The 14,721-nt window shown below is 42.7% G+C and overlaps 1 protein-coding gene across 1 annotated transcript in view; it reads right to left on the reverse strand.

Moving 5' to 3' along the window:
* The window catches only part of GDI2 (GDP dissociation inhibitor 2), a 28,732-nt gene extending 14,596 nt beyond the window's left edge, over positions 1–14,136 (reverse strand). The window contains exons 1-3 of the mRNA XM_055331987.1: positions 13,850–14,136; positions 3,682–3,789; positions 1,531–1,630 (exon numbers count right to left, since the gene is read on the reverse strand). Of these exons, the coding sequence (XP_055187962.1) occupies positions 1,531–1,630; positions 3,682–3,789; positions 13,850–13,894 (253 nt within the window). The 5' untranslated portion in view covers positions 13,895–14,136. The remainder of the gene's footprint in view (positions 1–1,530; positions 1,631–3,681; positions 3,790–13,849) is intronic.
* Between the last annotated feature and the right edge of the window lie 585 nt (positions 14,137–14,721).

Genomic DNA, 14,721 nt, shown 5'->3' on the forward strand with positions numbered 1-14,721 from the left:
AGCCTGACTGACTCTGGATACAGCATGTAACTCTTGATCTTGGCATCATGGTTCAGGCCTCATGCTGGGCTTGGAGCCAACTTAAAATAAATAAATAACCCACTATTTTGCCTTTAGCTATAACAAAGTGACAAAAATTAAAATGACGGGGTGCCTGGGTGGCTCAGTAGGTTAAGCATCTGACTCTTGGTTTCGGTTCAGGTCATGATCTCAGAGTCCTGGGACAGAGCTCAAAACTGGCTTCGTGCTCAGCAGGGTCAGGGGGAGGGTCTGCTTCAGATTCTCTCTCCCTGTTCCTCTCCCTCTGCTCCTCTCTCCCAGCTTGCTTGTGAGCACTCTGTGTTTCTCTCTTAAATAAAAAAAAAAAAAAAAACAAAAAAAAAACAAAAAAAAAAACCCAAAAAACAAAGGTTAAAATGAAGAATATTCAGGCTTGGTGAAGGAACTGGGAATGAGGTACTCTCACAGGCCGGGGGTTAGAGACAGATGTGGCAATATAAAATAAAAGTTTTAAAAAATCATTGCATCTATCCCCATACTTTACATCTAGGAGTGTGTGGTGAGGTTCAACACACAGAGCCTGGCAGGTTATACACCAAAATATTAACCATGATTCTAGATGGTAAGACTCTGATTATGCACATTTTATTTCCTCTCTTGCTTATCTGTGTCTTCTAATTTTAATGAAATAATTTTATTATTTATATAAAGGGTGCTTACAATTTATTTCAAAAGAATTTTAGGTAGGTACCTTTTTATTTCAGAGACAATTCAAATAAGATCTTTCCACTAGGGATGCCTGGGTGGCTCCGCGGTTGAGCGTCTGTCTGCCTTTGACTCAGGGCATGATCCCGGAGTCCTGGGATCGAGTCCCACATTGGCCTCCTTGCAGGGAGCCTGCTTCTCTCTGCCTGTGTCTCTGCCTCTCTCTCTTTCTCTCATGAATAAATAAAATCTTTAAAATATATATATATCTTTCCACTAAAAAAAATATAAAATATCAACTCATAAAACAAAATACACACACAAAACAAAACCTAAAAACAGGGAAGGGCAGCTCATACTTTAATTCATGGTACATAAATAGACTTCATACCAACAACCTGATTTTTTTAATATCATTTCAGAAAAAGGTACTAATACCACAGCAATTAGCTCCCCTAATTAAAAACATGAGAAAAATGTGAAAAAATAATCTTGAAAGCCTCCAAAGTAGGAGAAAACCTTCTTCTAAAGGCCCAGTTATCTGAGACTGTTGGGAAAGCCCCGAGGAGTGCTGCAGACGCTTACGGCTTTCCTACATACTGTGCTGTGTCCTAAAAGGGGTCTCCAGAATCGACCAGGTAGGAGTCACCCCATCCTCCATTCATACGGACTCCAGATGCCTCCACGGGCCCACACGCTACTCACCACAAACCGCTGCCATCAACAAGAGCTACTTTTACATACCTAGCATAACACTCTGTCAAGAGCTAGGTTCTACCTTTAAGCCAGATTCAATGCACCCCCATAAATGCCAGAATGCTTTACCATTGGCCATGAGGAACTTAGGGATCAGGTCCACGTTCCAGTCTCTCCCTCTTCCCATCGAGGCTGGTGGTGCTCCTGGTATCTTAAATCTTTTGTATAACTAAAACCAAAACAAAAATTACCCACAATGTAACAAATTTTACTTTTCATTATGCTACGCAGCAACCATTCCATGATGTGGTTTTGGTATAGTAGCTGACCACCAGTAGATTTTATCAGATAAAATTTTTAGAGAAATTCCAATACATATCTAAGTTAAATAATACATTACTAAACTAATGAATGCTAAAATAAATATTACAGAGGTAGTATTTTCTTTACTAACAGAAAAGAATACAAAACAATTTTCAATGACACGCTAGCTCTGCAGATACACCCTGCATATGTAGAAATCATTTAAACTCATTCTCTTCTGAATAAAAAGTTAACAAAAGGCTTAGTTTTGCTTCCATAGTTATGTAAGGAGTTAAAAATAAATTCTGGATTCTTCACATCAAAAAAGACAAAGTTAGTTCCAGCTAATTTTTAACTTCTGTCAGTTGAGTAAGAGCTCTAGATAAAAAGAAGCTTGTCGTCTAAAATTTGGAAATACTCATTTGAACTCCTAAATTTTATTGCTAATGTGGAAGTGAATAAGCAAAGCTGGCATATTTACTCCTAAAAAACCCAACCCCTTGAGTATATTCATTGTGGAAACAAACGAACAAAAAAAGTCAGCTTACTCACCTCACTGAAGATTAGTAAATGTACTATGTAGAAGGAATGGTGCCAACATACCACTCTCTATAAGATTAACAATGAAGAGATCTGGTGGTCATCACCTTTACTAGGGTCAAAGTTGGCATCATGACCAGTGGAGGAGTCTAGACATTATATCCCTCCTGATATGATGCAATATTAAGTACACAACGTTTTCTTATTAAAAAGTAGTTTGGAGGGACGCCTGGGTGGCTCAGTGATTGAGCGTCTGCCTCTTACTCAGGCATGATCCCAGAGTCCAGGATCGAATCCCGCATCAGGCTCCTGCAGGAAGCCTGGTCTCCCTCTGTCTGTGTCTCTGCCTCTCTCTTTGTGTCTCTTATGAATAAATAAATAAAATCTTAAAAACAAACAAAAAACTAGCTTGGACTTTTCAAAAGATAGAAGTGAGGAGATTTCTATAGATTAAGAGAATACAGAGAACACCAAAGGCAATGTGTAAAGCGGTTTATAAAGAAAAAAAAGAAACACTGCCACCACACACACAAGAGAAGACATTCTTGGCATCAATGGGAAATTGGACTATGGTCTGGATATTACTGTTAATTTTCTTAAATGTGATAACAAATGATATTATGACCACATAGAATGTTATTCTTAACCAGTGAATGCTAAAATATTTAGGTCAAGTATCATGATGTCTATTACTTTCAAGGATTCAAACCAGTAACAAAAGACATAAAGCAAATACTGCAAAATGTTAACTGTTAAGTCCAGATGGAAGGTTGATCATTGGTATTCTTTCAACTTTTCTGTAGGCCTGCATACAGAAAAATTTTTTGATAAAAATATGATATCTATGTTATCAGTCATTATGGACAGTAATTGATGATATCTATGTATCCCCTATAAAACACAGTACAGCTGGTATCCATGCATATGGATGCTGAACAAACTTCACAGAGAAACATTTAGCAAAACACACTCTGGAAATGCTTTGTGTGCCTACATTCTAAAAAAGTAGGAAGCAGGGGAGAGAGCAGAGCAAAATGAACTAAAGCTGTGGAGTGTGACAACCAAGGCTCACAATGCTGCTCTGTGATTTCAACAACATAGGTTATTTTGTCATCTGAAAAACGGGATAGAAATACCTCTTTGAGTAACTGGGAGACTACCAGAACCAGGTGGAAAGCACTGGTGCTGTGCTTGCCAATTAGTAGATCTCCATCAAGTCTACGCCTTTAACTTCAAGAGATAACAGATAACTGCTCCAGATGGCAGTAAAGGTCACAACTTAAATGTCTATAAGCCCTAAACTAGCTGTCCCTGAAAAATAGGATGCTATAGATAATCTAATAAAACAAAATTAACCTCTCTATACAGAGTGAAGTTGAGATTCACAAGTAAAAGTTTCAAAGAATGAAAACCACACTAATTCATTCTAATACTTACATCTTCCAGAGGTGTTATAGATGCACTTTCTCCTCCATAATATGGGTTTCTATCCATGTGAAGAACTTTCTTCCCATTCACCGACATTATACCTGACAGGATACATTCCTAACAAGGAAAGCAAAATTACTACATGTTTCAAACAGATTTCTTTTCCCCCAGATATATCTTTTTAAAGCCCCTCATTAGGGGTGCACCTGGGCAGTTCAGTCATTTGGGCATCTAACTCTTGATCTGGGCTCGGGTCCTGATCTCAGGGTCCAGGGGTTGAGCCTGTCACACTCGGTGCTCAGCTGGGAGTCTGTTTTTCTCTCTCCCTCTGCCCTCACCCCGCCCCCCCCCCCATCATGCGCACACTATCTCCCTCTAAAATAAATCATTCTTTGACAAAATAAAAGCCCCTCATTAAACACTCTCATAGTAACTAATACTTACTATGTACAATATATCATGTAACTTAAGGACAAAGCCATGGGCCTCAAGATGAAGACTATTTCATAACACTAGGACACTATTCACTATTTTTTCCACTGTGCTGACATTAGCACTGATGCTGCAAGGCCAACGGTAGAGAAAATGAATCAGGGCAGTAGCTCCACATTGTATTAGTCATTATACTCTCCACCACCAAGTGCTCACAGTTTAAAAAAAAAAAAAAACAAGGCTAGTTTCACTTAAGAATGTCCTTGATGGGGGATCCCTGGGTGGTGCAGTGGTTTGGCGCCTGCCTTTGGCCCAGGGCGCGATCCTGGAGACCCGGGATCAAATCCCACGTCGGGCTCCCGGTGCATGGAGCCTGCTTAACCCTCTGCCTGTGTCTCTGCCTCTCTCTCTCTCTCTCTGTGTGTGTGTGACTATCATAAAAAAAAAAAAAAAGAATGTCCTTGATGAAGCATTAAAAGTTACCTTTGTTAAATGTACACCCTTGAATGCCTACCTTTTTAATATTCTGTGTAACCAAACGGAAGTTCATATAAAGTAAATCTGGCTCACGGAAACACTTTTGTGCAACTGATTTGTAAGCTGAACTAGCTACTTTTTTTCATGGATCATTTTTATTTGAAAGAACCAATTTATTCAGAGTTAGGTATTTGGCAGATGTGGTTTCAGATTTCATAGAATTACTCTTTAAAAAAAAAAAAAACCTGCAGGAGCACCTGGTGGCTCAGAGGTTGAGCATCTGCCTTTGGCTCAGGGCATGATCACAGGGTCCTGGGATGGAGTCCAGCATCCCCACAGGGAGCCTGCTTCTCCCTCTGCCTGTCTCTGCCTCTCTCTCTGTGTTTCTCATGAATAAATAAATAAAATCTTAAAAATCAAAAAAAAATTAAAAACCTGCCACTAATGTTTTGATATTTATCCAAAACTATCCACTACAATGTGAAAGACTATTAAAATACTCCCTATTCCGGGGATCCCTGGGTGGCTCAGCGGTTTAGCGCCTGCCTTTGGCCCAGGGCGCGATCCTGGAGTCCCGGGATCGAGTCCCACGTCGGGCCCCCAGCATGGAGCCTGCTTCTCCCTCCTCCTGTGTCTCTGCCTCTCTCTCTAAATCTCTCTCTCATAAATAAATAAATAAATAAATCTTTTAAAAAAATACTCCCTATTCCAACTACACATCTGTATGAGGCCTGATTTTCTTCTTATACTTCAGCTAGAAAAATAGCTCACAAAAGTCTGAACAACAAAGCAGATGAAAATCCAGCTATCTTTCAAGACAGACATTAAGGAGACCTGCAAGAAATGTAAATCAGAGTCGCCTGGTGGCTCAGTGGGTTAAACATTGGCCCAGGTCAAGATCAGGGTCCTGGGATGAAGCCCCACATCCAGGAGTCTGCATCCTCCTCTCCCTCCCTCTGCCGCTCCCCCTGCTCAAGCTGTCAAATAAACCAACAAAATCTTTAAAAAAAACCAAAAGACTCTCTCCTCTCTCTGACCCCTCCCCCCAACTAGCACTTGCCCATGCTCTCTCTAAAATAAATAAAATCTTTAAAAATAAATAATTTTTTAAAAATGTAAAATAATGATACTCTTCTCACAATTTTTTTGTTTTGGAAGATATAGTTACACTTCATAAAACTTACTCATGTTAACATGTAACGGGCTTGTCATTAAGTGAATTAATAAAAATTTTTAAAATTTTTCAGTGTTAATTTCTAAAGATAAATATTAATAGACATAACCCTTATAACCAAAACTCTCAGAGTTCTTAATTTTTAAGAGTGTAAACAGATCCCAAAGCCAAAGAGTTTGAGAACTAGAGCTCTAAAGGAAGCATCCAAGATAACCATAAATAAACTGGCAATAAATAGAAGATTATAAATGTCCACTCTCAGGAAAAAGGTAAATAAAGCATGAGTATTCTAAGATATATATCAAGATGGAGGGGGAAAAATAAGAATTCATTCAAGAAAGAATAGGATGAATTAATGAGAAGAAACAAAAGGGATACACATTCAGTCAAAACTCTTAACACCAGGGTTTTGGTGATCAGGGCTTTATTTTTTAAAAAGAAAAGGAAATCCCTTCTATCCTCATAAATCATTAGGGCTTTTCAAATTTACTCCAAAGACCCTAGATGGCAGAGAACAATGTCATTCCCCTGGAAGTCGGACTTTGATATCTTTATTTTAATAAGTATTTCAAATTTTACTCCATAATATATCTACCCATTTTAGTATTTTTAAAGTTTTAATTATTATTAGGTTCAAATTTTACTCTAGGAAGATGCACCATTGCTTATTTAGATCAAGAAACAAAACACTGAGTGCTCTATCTAGAAGGCCAGTTAGGCCCTATTCCAGTCCTAACCACAACTTCACACCCACCCCCTCTCGTGATTTCTAAGAGTGAAGATTTGCTCATTTTTTAAACTCTGAATAAATGGAATCATGCAGCATATCCTTTTTGTATACACCTTATATTCAACATTATGTCTCCAAGATTTATCCAAATTACGTTTTATGTGTTCTGGTAGTGTACTTCTTCTCATTGCCACGGAGTACAGGTCCCCAAAGTACAAGAGCCAGGTGCAGCCTGCATACGATTTTCATAAATAAGGATTTACTGGTAAACACCCATTACCATCCATTTATATATTGTCTACATCTGTTTCCACTGTACCACAGTAGAAGTGTAGTTGTGACAGAGGCTGTATAACCTGCAAAACCTAAAATATTTACTATCTGCACCTTTACAGAAGGTCTGCCAAATCCTGCAAGCAGTGGATGGATCTCGAAGCTTCCCAATTTAATATCACCTCTGAATGTGTCTAAAATGTTAATTCTAAGCAGGTTCTCAAACTTCATTTTGTATCCACATCACCTGGAGGGCTCATTAAAACAGACTGTGGGATTCCCACTCACAGAACTGGGTTGGGGCTAAGAATCTGCCTTTCTCAGGAGTGATGTTAAGGAGGCTGGTTCAGGACCAATTTTGAGAACCATTACTAAAAGCAGTGCTGCTCCACTTTAACAAGCATAAGAATCAATCACTGATGAATCAATGATCAATCACGATCAGAGGGATCATGCTAGGGGTGCCTGGCTGGCTCAGTCAGTAGAGCATGGGACTTGATCACCGGATCACAGGAGTTCAAGCCCCACATTGGGCTTAAAGCCTACTTAAAACAAAAACCTGGAGATCATGCTAAGCTGAAGTTTTTGATTCAGTACACTCAGCATGAGGTCTAACCTGCAGTTGATCAGACCACAGTTTAGGTGACAAAGCTGTAGAGGCTTTAGTTGAATGAATCACATGAATATACATTTTTAAAAATCCATTCTACTATTAATGGAAATCTGGATAGTTTACAGTTTTTGACTCTCATAAATAATGCTCTATATTCTAACATGTTTTTATTATGCATTTACTGGATATATATCAAGGAGAACACAACTATGTCCAACTTCATCAGATACTCCCAAACAGCTTTCCAAAGTGGTTATACTAATTTATACTTTTGTCATAGCAGTGCATGAAAGTTCCTGTTGTTTCAAATCCTTGCCCCACACTTGTGTCTTTTTAATTTTAGTCATTCTATACTTAGGATGTGGTTTAATTTGCATTTCCTGACAAATAGTGAGGTTGAACACTTTTTTAGTTTTTTTTATACTTTACTGATAATGACTATCTTCTTTTGATCAGTGCCTATTCAAATTATTTACTTTTTAAAAAATGTGTTTCTGTCTTTATCTTACTGCTATATAAAAGTTCTTCTTAAGGGTGCCTGGGTGGATCAGATGGTTGAGCATCTACCTTCAGCTTAGGTCATGATCCAGGGGTCCTAGGATGGAGTCCCACATCAGGCTCCCCATTCACCAGGGGAGTCTGCTTCTCCCTTTGACCTTCCTATCTTGCGCTCTCTTTCTCTCAAATAAATAAATAAAATCTTTAAAAAAAATAGTTCTTTTTCTATTCTGGATATATAAAAGTGCCTTATTGGTTATACATACTGCAAACCTCTTCCATTCTGTGGCTTGCCTTTTCACTTTCTTAACGATGTCCTGATAAAGAGAACTGAAGGCAATTTACAACTACAAAAATCAACCCTAATCAAAAGCAATTCACTTGTTCAAAATAAAATGCAAAGGAGCACTAACATATGTGGTTCAACATATTACACGAAAATACAATAAAATTTACTTTCACACAGATTATGACATAAACAGAAAACGATGAAACAGTCTTATTTCCAGCAGACTTCAGAGTTCAACTTTTGAAAGCAAAATCTTAGCAAGCAACTCTGAGTATTGCATAGCTTCTATATATAACTTTGCACACTCCCCTGCAAATAAGCATGATCCACTCACTGGACCATGGCTCTAGGGCAAGCACTAAAGGTGCAGGCCTAAGATAAAGGACTCAATAGTTTAAAGATTCACTAAAGTCCAAAGTGTTAACAACTACCTTTAGAGGCGTCACTTTGAACAAATATGACAAAAGCTAATTACACATCTTTAGAGGCGTCACTTTGAACAAATATGACAAAAGCTAATTACACATCTGCTTACACAGATTCTCCTAAGCCCATCTATAAAAGATTGCTTATACCACCCAAAAGAATAAATACATAGTAGCATTAAGTGTAATACTTTAAATTTTACTTTAAAGCATGGGATGAATTTGCTGATAAAGTATATATAAAGTCAATCATATCTGGGCATAGGACATACATTAATGACCCTAAAATTTTAATATCTTACAAATAAACTCAGAATTAAAATCCAGTACTACTAGTTATCTGATGAATACAGAAGAACAAGCAAAAGCACATTCAAACTTTTTAGAGAAAATACTCTAAATGAATTTCCTTTTTTTTTTTTTTCACCAAGAAACCTGGTCTACCCATCATATCTATCAACAATACGGGTAACTTTTACCAGAAATCCTATGTAGGAGTGAATATTAACCAACATAATTTTAAATCTAAGAGATGAGAGTACTCCACATTTAATTGAAACTCACCCACAAACGACCTGAGCTGGGTAACAAAGAATACAAACTTGCATACAGAATAACCAAAAGCATAAAACCATCTTCAGAATCCAAGTTCTTTAGGATAATGGCATCTGCCCCTCATTTGACATTTCATGTTCTCCTACATAAAGAGGTAAGTAAGCAGATCGAATGCTTAAAGGTTAGCTACAGCCTAGTCCTACTATGTGGAGATGTGTGGGGGTGTGGGACAGGCCCTATTAGTGGTATGAAGTTCACCTCCCTTCAGCATCCTGCATGTATCGCTAGAGTTGCAATAATCAGGGTAACTTTTTTGGACAGCACCTAAAATACATTAAGACAAAACACCTCTACTGGCCTGAAGGGGGCTGCATGGTGCTCCTACATATGAACTGTGATCAACTTAAACTGCATTTTCTAGGTCAGTGGTACTTAGAGTATCCTGGTATCTTGGAAAAATTAATGCCCAACCCCTTCCTGCTGAGAGAGCAAGCTTTGAAGAGAATCAAGCCAGAATACGTTAATATTCTGACAGACCTTCCAAGTGACCAAACTAGGCACCCACCGAAACTCTAATTCCTACTGAATTTTAAAGTTACATGGAAAAACAAAACGACAACAAAAAACCCTGAGCGGAAAATAAATGTACACAAAAATGTGATCAGGAAAACAAGGTACCTAAAAACACACTAAAGAAAAGTGAATTTTGAAACCTATTTACCTAAAACTATGGGGAAAATGCATAAAATAGAACATTTTTAAAACCGTTAATCTCCATGATATGTCAGCAACAACATAGTAAAAAACCATTGTTTTCAGTAGAATGTTCCTTTAACTATCTCTGTCCCTTGAATCCTTGAATGCCTCTCATTAAATGCTGTCAAAAGATATTTTTCTTGAAACTGGTTCTAATTATATCTTTCTTGCTCAAAATCCTAAAAAAAAAAAAAAAATCCTCTCCCATTGCCTAAAAGATAAAGTTCAAATTTCTTAGCCTAATACATTCAACATTCCTAGTGACAGGCCTTCTCTCCAACTCCGTTTCCCAATCCACCTCTCATACCTTCTGTTTCAGGCAAAATAAACTCCCTATTCCTTATATACTTCCTGTTCTTAATATCAACCCATCCTGCTCACTCTGCCTAGAAAATCACCTCGGGCAGCCCCTATGGCTCAGCGGTTTAGCGCCGCCTTCAGCCCAGGGCGTGATCCTGAAGTCCCAGGATGGAGTCCCACATCGGGCTCCCTGCGTGGAGCTTGCTTCTCCCTCTTCCTGTGTCTCTGCCTCTCTCTGTGTGTCTCTAATGAATAAATAAACAAATCTTTAAAAAAAAAAAAAAAAAAGGAAAAGAAAATCATGCCTCCTGCTCAAAGCTCACCAATACTTTTAAAAGCTGGCTTACAAACGTCCTTCTTTTGAAGGTTTTCCTGCTTCCCGTCTGAATCCCCACACGTGCTCTAGCATAGCACCCAGTACACTTCCTCATATTAACTCTTATTATAGTCTCTCCTACATGAGAAACTATTTGTTTATATGCAGGCATATTTACCTTTGTACTGCCCATAACTGATCACAACTGTCACAATTTTAATTAATGAAACCCAGAAAGCCATTACTCCAGTAAGAGTCTTTAATCAGGTACAAGGGCGAAGATAGAGGGATTGCCCATTATTATGTATGTGAGCCAAAACATTTACCTAGCAGTTTTTCAAACCAAACAGCTCACTGCTACTTCTGTATGCTAAAATGTTTCTGATTTTACTTCTAATCTATGGGACCAGTATGCCTGCAACTGATTTAAAATAGACTGCAGGGACACCTGGGTGGTTCAGCGGTTGAGCGTCTGCCTTCAACTTGGGGTGTGTTCCTGGGGTCCTGGGATCAAGTCCCACATCGGGCTCCCTGCAAGTCTCTGGCTCTCTCTGTCTCTCATGAATAAATTAATAAAATCTCAAAAATAATTAAAAATGAAAATAAGACACAGACTGCCTACAAGATATTTACACCATCCCAAAGTAAGACCTTTGTACATACTGGCCCAATGATCACTACTGCAGTGGAAAGTCCATCGTCTACAAAACTTTAACAGCAATGGCAAGGATCTTCAAGGAGCAATTCTTAGAGGCAGTTCGAGATTTTTAAATCAGATATTTAAAAACTCTTTTTTTTTTAACTTTTATTTATTTATGATAGTCACAGAGAGAGAAAGAGAGAGAGGCAGAGACATAGGCAGAGGGAGAAGCAGGCTCCATGCACCGGGAGCCTGACGTGGGATTCGATCCCGGGTCTCCAGGATCGCGCTCTGGGCCAAAGGCAGGCGCCAAACCGCTGCGCCACCCAGGGATCCCTAAAAACTCTTTTAAATCAAAATTTTCACAAAGTAAAAGGGTAAAATTATGTCTGGGAGGTAAAACAATTTCTAAACATATGTTACAGAGAACACTGGTGAAACATCACTAAAATACACGTCTCTATTCGTAATTCCTTGCCAGAATTACTATGTAGAACAAAACACAAAAACCTCTGGGAGCCACAAAGAGCTATGGAACTAGTTACCCTTCCATATACTAGTGCTAAGATTCATGAATTTATTGCCAACCCCAAAATCAATCAGAAGTAACATATTTGGTGGTCAGATGTTGTCTATTCACCCTGAAATCAAAGTGAAAGTCCCCAGACTAACAGGAAAGTAAGGGAGGAGGGAAAGAGTGAAGAGCAGACCAAGGGCTAACTCAGAAAGGCCAGCAGTCTGAGTAGCTAATAAGGATCCAGGTGTTTCCACGGCTTTGTTGCGGCACAAGAGTAACACAATCAGTAAACATCATGATGCGAAATCTTAGTTATTGAGCAAATCATGCTCCTTAGAGTTTGTTAAAGAACTTGTGATGTCATGTGGAAAGGCTTTTTTTTTTTTTTTTTCAGAAAGTGGTGGTTCTTTAAACAGCTAATCTTCAATTCCTTAAGAAATTCAATTACACAGAATATTCCATTTCTCCTGGACAGAATGATTTTGTTCCAAGTTAGACATTTTCTGTTAAATTTACTATCTACATCTGTGGATTACCATGACCTTTATTTTTAGAAGGAACTGATACTAAACAGTGCCAGTACCAGGCAACAGAGTAACTCTGACACTTACACTTTCTTCAAAGTAACAAGTTAAGGGCACTAAAAGTACTTGACACACAGCCTCTGCCATCCCCTAATACTTTGTATCCATAATTGACAGAGTATGTCTGTTTTTAGGTTCTTAACTCTCTGGCACTAAATATTCATAAGCCAAAAATCAAGAAAATTAAGTGGTATGCTCACTCCAACAGTCAATTCTGATTTGAGCGTTTTTAACTTTGGTGTCTCATGTCACTAGAAACAAGTGATCATCAAGTCATCCCACCATCACTACTCCTATCTGTGACGCTAATAACGAGAACGCTCTGCGTGGACAAAATTCTCAAAGACCATCTCAGAAAGCAATCTAAGGAGGCTCTTAGGAATCAAAGTCATCACAGCCATAAAGTGAGGGCTGAAACTGGTCGGATCTCTAGTTATGTATCTACTACCACTCATTAAAAAAAAAAAAAATGTCACAATTAACTCAAACGAATACTTAAGTGCATTATCTTAACTTGGCTGCTCTCCGGGAAGACCATGCCATCTGACACAAAGTGATGCTTCTAAACCAGGCATGTAGAAACCTGCAGGATGGATTTGTGCTCATTTGTCCACAACCAAATGACCTAATCTAGGGCAAATCTGAAAGACCAGCAATAACCGTAGCGGGGGGGGGGGGGGGGGGGACCAGAACTGGCTTTTCCAACATGCTGGCAGCAAGGGGCCCCTTCCGATGGGCGAGATCCCGCACAGACTCCTTAAGCTCAGCTGGGAATCCCAAGTGGACGCTTCAAAAATATTAACTGAAACAAACACAGCCGCGCAGCTGGCAGGCCTGTTCGTTCAACACATGCAACCCTCTGCCAACTCACCCACCGAGGAAGAGACTCCACCAAGTCCCTCACATTCGAAACCATTACAGAGGTCTCCTGGGTGAGCGACCTCGTGGATCTGCTCCTACTTCCCAGCCAGGCACGTGTCTGCGTGGGGCCGCTCGGAGGGAGAGAGGCCAAGGCCGGCCTCCAACCTCCAGCCTCCCATCACCCATCTGTGGGGGGGGGGGAGCCCCCAGGGCTGACAATGGACGCAGGGCACCAACCAAACCTAAAGAAGAAGACGGCAGGGCTCGGGAGACAAAGCGTCGGGTACACAAGTTTTGAGAACACTCACTCCCAATCCTACGGATGCTCCGCAAGTGGGATGAGGGTGGTTAAAAGGTCTGTGTAACGCTTCTCATCGGCGGGGGGGGGGGGGGGGGGGGCTAGTTTTCTCCAAGTTAGCCGAGCTGCATCCGCTGCAGACAGCGATCATGCGAAGGCCCATCACACACCTGGCCCCGGAGCCCAACGAGCAGGGCGGCCCGAGTCCAAGCAGGAAACGCAGCTGCGGGCGCGCCCCTCCCCCTCCCCGTGCCCCTCCCCCACCGCCCGCTGCTTTTCCGCTTCCAGGCGGGAGAGGCCGTCCTCCCGGAGCCGGCGGGCGCGCGCCCACACCCCCGTCCCCGCCCCCCCCCCGCCCCGGGGAACCCACCCCGGGCATCCCCTTCCACCCCGGGGACCCCCTCGCCCCCCCGCCGGCGCGGGGCCGCACGGGGCTCACCGTCAGGCCGGTGCCCAGCACGATCACGTCGTACTCCTCGTTCATGGCGGGGGGCGCACGGGGCCGCGGCCAAGGGGCAGCACGAGGCACAGGGGCCGGAGAGGCCGGAGGGGCCGGCGGCTGCTCGGCTACCCGGAGCCGCAGCGGAAGCGCTCAGGCCGGCGTCGGGGCCCGACGGGAGCGGGGAGCCAGGGCTGGAGCCGACACGGCGCGGGCGAGCACGGAGGCCGGCCGCCACCCGAGCGGGGAAGAGGAGAGCGGGGCAGGGAGGGGAGGGCCGGGGAGGGCCGGGGAGGGCGGGCGGCGGGCGGCGGGCGGCGACCGGGCCTCCGCAGCCGGGGCGGGGCTTGGGGACGGCGCGCGGGAGGCCGTCGATCACGCCCTTCCCGCCCTCCCATTGGCTGCGGCCCCGCCCGCCGGCCCACCCGCGTCCTCTCCCGCCTCTCGCGAGAGGAGGGCGGGCCGTGCGCCCGGCGCTTCCGGCTCCTTGCGCGGCCCGCTGCCACCGTGGTCGGGGGTGGAGGAGGCGCGGCGGCGGCGGCGCGGGCCCCGGGGATCGTGCTGGGCGGGGGCCGGGGGGGCGCGGGGCCCGGGAGCGCCGGCCCGCTTGCTGACGCCCGCCGCGGCGTGGGAGCCCGGCACGCCCGCCGCCCTTGGACTTTGAGCGGGCGCCGGCCACGTGCGCGGGAGCGGGGGTCACGGGGGCTGCGGCAACCCCGCCCGCGCCTGCCGGGCCTGGGCCGCGGCCCTGCGTCCGCCCCGCCCGCCTCCTTTTTCTGAATGAAGCAGCACCCGCCGCCCTTAAAGCCGCAGAGACCTCCCGGGCTTCCTCTCCGTTCCCGCCCAGGTCCCCCCGCTTGCTGCGTGCGCCC

The sequence above is a fragment of the Nyctereutes procyonoides genome, unplaced genomic scaffold, assembly GCF_905146905.1.
Source record: "Nyctereutes procyonoides isolate TBG_1078 unplaced genomic scaffold, NYPRO_anot_genome, whole genome shotgun sequence".
Classification (NCBI taxonomy): Eukaryota; Metazoa; Chordata; class Mammalia; order Carnivora; family Canidae; genus Nyctereutes; species Nyctereutes procyonoides.